The sequence below is a fragment of the Lathyrus oleraceus genome, chromosome 4 (genome assembly GCF_024323335.1).
Source record: "Lathyrus oleraceus cultivar Zhongwan6 chromosome 4, CAAS_Psat_ZW6_1.0, whole genome shotgun sequence".
NCBI classification, from domain to species: Eukaryota; Viridiplantae; Streptophyta; class Magnoliopsida; order Fabales; family Fabaceae; genus Lathyrus; species Lathyrus oleraceus.
In genome coordinates, this window is record NC_066582.1 from 235243768 (window position 1) to 235247755 (window position 3988).

General features: G+C 32.8%; 1 protein-coding gene across 1 annotated transcript; it reads left to right on the forward strand.

Moving 5' to 3' along the window:
- The first annotated feature begins 2303 nt into the window (after positions 1 to 2303).
- On the forward strand, positions 2304 to 3675 carry LOC127135390 (uncharacterized). Its single transcript, XM_051062118.1, has 2 exons — positions 2304 to 2751; positions 3390 to 3675. The coding sequence occupies exons 1-2, from the start codon at positions 2416 to 2418 to the stop codon at positions 3474 to 3476; spliced, it is 423 nt and encodes a 140-aa protein (XP_050918075.1). The 5' UTR covers positions 2304 to 2415; the 3' UTR covers positions 3477 to 3675.
- The last annotated feature ends 313 nt before the right edge of the window (positions 3676 to 3988 follow it).

Consider the following 3988-nt stretch of genomic DNA (forward strand, 5'->3'; position numbering starts at 1 on the left):
TAGTCTTCTAACTCTGACATCTCTCTGACTGAGTGTCGTACCTCGGAAAATGAGAACACGATCTTGCGAAGCGCAATCGCAAGCTCGCCAGATGGACTTAACAGATTCATGGCAGAACTATATTTATTCCCAAAGAGGGAAAGGAAAAATATCGATAAATCCCTTAAAAGAACGATAATGATATTGGTCGTCGCAACCAAATTAGGATTTAGGAGTCCATTACGCAAGGGGAAGGTATTAGCACCCCTCACGTCCTTTATACTAAATGGGAACCATTTGGTTATTTTTACGCGTTAGTGTTAACTTGAAATGTTAGGCTTCTAGAGTTATTAAAAGGAAAAAAAAAGTTTATTTTTTATTAGGGTGCCTGACGAGACTTTGAATTTCGCCCCTTCGTATCTCCGGGTGTGATAGATAACATAAGACTACGTAGTTATGGATAGAAAAATGTTTGTTTGTTGGTCGATTTTAGCGAAAGTTATCTTGTGTCAATCGATGAAAAACATTACTTACCAAAAACAGATGAGGAGTTGGCGTTTGCATCATATTGAATGGATTTACAAATTAACATTCACAGGAAAACGTCACTTATCTCAACTCACACGATTGTGGACGAAACATTGTCTAGCATCGTCTCGAGATAAAATATCTTTTGTTTATGAAAAAGGTTTTGAACGATTGTGCTAAGAGACAAAAACGTTCGAATTTGTTTGATGTTTTTTGGGTTGGAAGTAGAGTATTTATGACTTGCAAACTTTTACGGCTTGAGTTTAATACTCGGGACTATGACTGGATTTTACACCCAGGTAGTTCTCTCCTTCCATTTTGTTATGAAAAAGAGTCAGGGTTGTTAATGGTTAGTCATTTCTTATTTGTTTGAGAAAAGAAACTTGATGTTGGATCAAGCTTTTTATATGTAGTTATAAAAAAAGGTTTGAAGTGGTTTTAGGGTTTGAAAAATAATTTGAATATGGATGGTGTAAGCTTGGTATTGACCGACGTTTTTGAAAATGAAACTTGGTGTTGACCAAGTGTTTTGATTGTTTATTTTGAAAGGTTGATTTTATTATGCACATTTAGGCCTTATTTAGCCATCAAAGGTCTTTATACAAGATCAAGCAAATCATGTAATGATATAAGATCACATATGGCCTATAATCAAACAATTACCATATAAGGCATTCAAGCATTCACACTTTTAATCAAGAATCAAGTTAAATCAAACCAAACATGAGTCAAAATTATTTCTAAGTGATAAGTCTTAAAAGAAAATTAATGAACTTTTGAAAAAAGTAATTAGATGAGCCCATTCCTAATCCATACATCTAAAACTAAACACTTTTATTTATTTTTATTTTAATAAAGTAAAAATGAATTAAGACAAACAAAACAAACTAAACACTTTTATATATATATATATATATATATATATATATATATATATATATATATATAATTTTTACTAAAAAAAGAAAATTCAACAAAATTTTATGATAAAACTTTAGAAATATTTTGTGTATTTGCTTTTTTGTATAGTATAATTAAAATAAAATGAAAATCAAGTAAAAAAACAAAAAGAAAAGTAAGGCCAAATGGGGGTGTAGGTGCTCACAGGGGCATTGAAGCCCACATAAGAGAAGCCCAGATCAGTGTGGGGCGTGGTTCAGAGCTAAGGAAAGAAAACTTTACCCCGTACCCCTACAATTGTACCCACACCCCTACATTTAAATTTTTTTGACCAAAATACCCTCACATAAATAGGGTATATTTTTCATTTCTATTTTTTTTTACCATTTTCGTCTGAAGACTTCCGGAAAGCAAATTTTTCACTTTTTGGCATTGTAAACCGGAACACTCAGAGTAAGTCTTCCGGTTCACGTAATGTATACCGGAACACATGTCTAAAGAGTTCCGGTTTGTTGCCTTTTGAGGGCACTGAACCGGAAGTCTTTTAGAAAGTCTTCTGGTTTGGTTTGTTGTATACCGAAAGTCTTTCTTAAAGATTTCCGGTTTGGATGGTCTAAACCGGAACTCTTTTAAAAAGTGTTTCGGTAGTCATCCTTTTTTTTTTAATTCACCGGAACTCTTCTTTGAAGTGTTCCGGTGCGTATTTTTTTTTTTTAATTTTTAATAGTTTTTTTAAAATGTCAAAAAGGATAGAATGAGAATTTTTAAAAAATTGTAGGGGTATGAGGCTAACTGTAGGGGTACAAGGTAAAATTTTCCTAAGGAAACTGGGTTAGGCTTGGCCCACCTGGATCCGAATCAATCCAAACAAACAATAGTGGGACACATTTTTGAAAAAGAAACCCTAATCCTCTATTCTCTCTCACAACCACTTTCTTCACCTTCTGAAACCAAACACTCACAAAAAATCATGGAAGCAAACAAAAATTCACCAAACTCTCTAAAACAATGTCCTCTTACAAAAAACATTTTGAAACTTATCTCTCACCATGGTTCAAGAACAAAAATCCCACAAAAAAAATTCCAGCAAATGGACATCAAATCCACATGCAACAGAAGCATCAGAAAGAAACAAAGCAAACGAGTCAAACACACAAATCAAACAACATTCAGGACCCTCATCCCAACAATCCCAAACCCCATTTTCATCTTCATTATTATTTCAGCATTATATTGATTACAACTAGCTATCAAAACTCGGAACGAAATGGACTAAATACAAAGTTAAAGAGTGCAAGAAGACTACCCACAATTGTAAAGGAAGCGACTTCCTCTAGCTTTCAGGTAAGTTATTCCGGCCCTTAGGTTATTGTTTTTCTGTCTTGGTCTGAGTGCATGTTATGTGTTGTAATGGGGTAGAGCTTTGGTTATTCAGAGCTTTAATTTGAAGCTCTGTGAACCTTGAGTGAAAGATTCTTGTGAGGTTGAGGCAAGAGTGTATCCATGTTCTTGATATGGTGTGCGGTTATGGTTTTAGAATTTTTGTTTCAATATGTTATGATCGTTGCTAGGGTTTGTAATGATCTCTGATATGTGTTTGAATATGGTGACTAGGGTTTCTTGTTGCATATCCTGTTCTATTCTGTTGATGCTGCTTTTATATTGGGATTTTTCCTGAAATTGATCTGTGGAATATTTGGAGTGGAGAGGTAGAGAACAAAAGATATTGCTGTGTGTTACATGTTTCTTGTTATTGTTGAATTTGTGAAAAAACTATTATCACAATTGTTGCAGAACAAAAATGTGTGTTGTCTATTTTCCTCTTTGGTGAATTTACTGTGCTATTGGTATTGCAGTAACTTGTTCCACTTTCCCTCTCTTTTTTTTGGAAAATTTGGATGACTTTGGTTGTGGTTCCAAATAACTTGTGTTTATTTTGAATGACATGGTTTGCGTTTTGATAGATTTAATATTTGTGTTAGGTCTTTATTAATGGTGGTGGACATGGCATGATATATATTGGTTTGCTTGAAGATGGCTTGAAGAAGAGATGGATTGGTGATGAATAAATTGGAGCATGTTGAAGATTGAATAATTGGCACATTGTAGGATTAGGAATCATTTGATGTTTTGTAATGCCATAGATTCAAATATTCCATACAATGTAATTTGACAATTTGCAAATGCTAAGTTTTCTCTTTTTTGTAATTTTCAATGATGTAATGTAATAACATTTGAAATGAAAATGAATGTGATTGTTTAATTGAATTCAAACTTTTAACATGACATGTTTGGATATATGAATTTGAAATCATGATTTTTTATAGCAAAAAATCTCAAAACAAATGACATGCCATGAAAAGGAATGATTTTCAATGACTCATAAAGTGAATGCATGAATTAAAATTGAAACTTGCTTTTAATAAAACCAAAATTATGTATGCAATTTAAATGTATGAATGCATTAATGGATGAGGTAATGAATGAAATTGAAGTGATAAAACCAAGCTCTTAATTTCAAACCAAACACCCTAATTGAAAATTTTCCCCAAAAAGTAAAAAATTTAGAAGCTATAGGTGA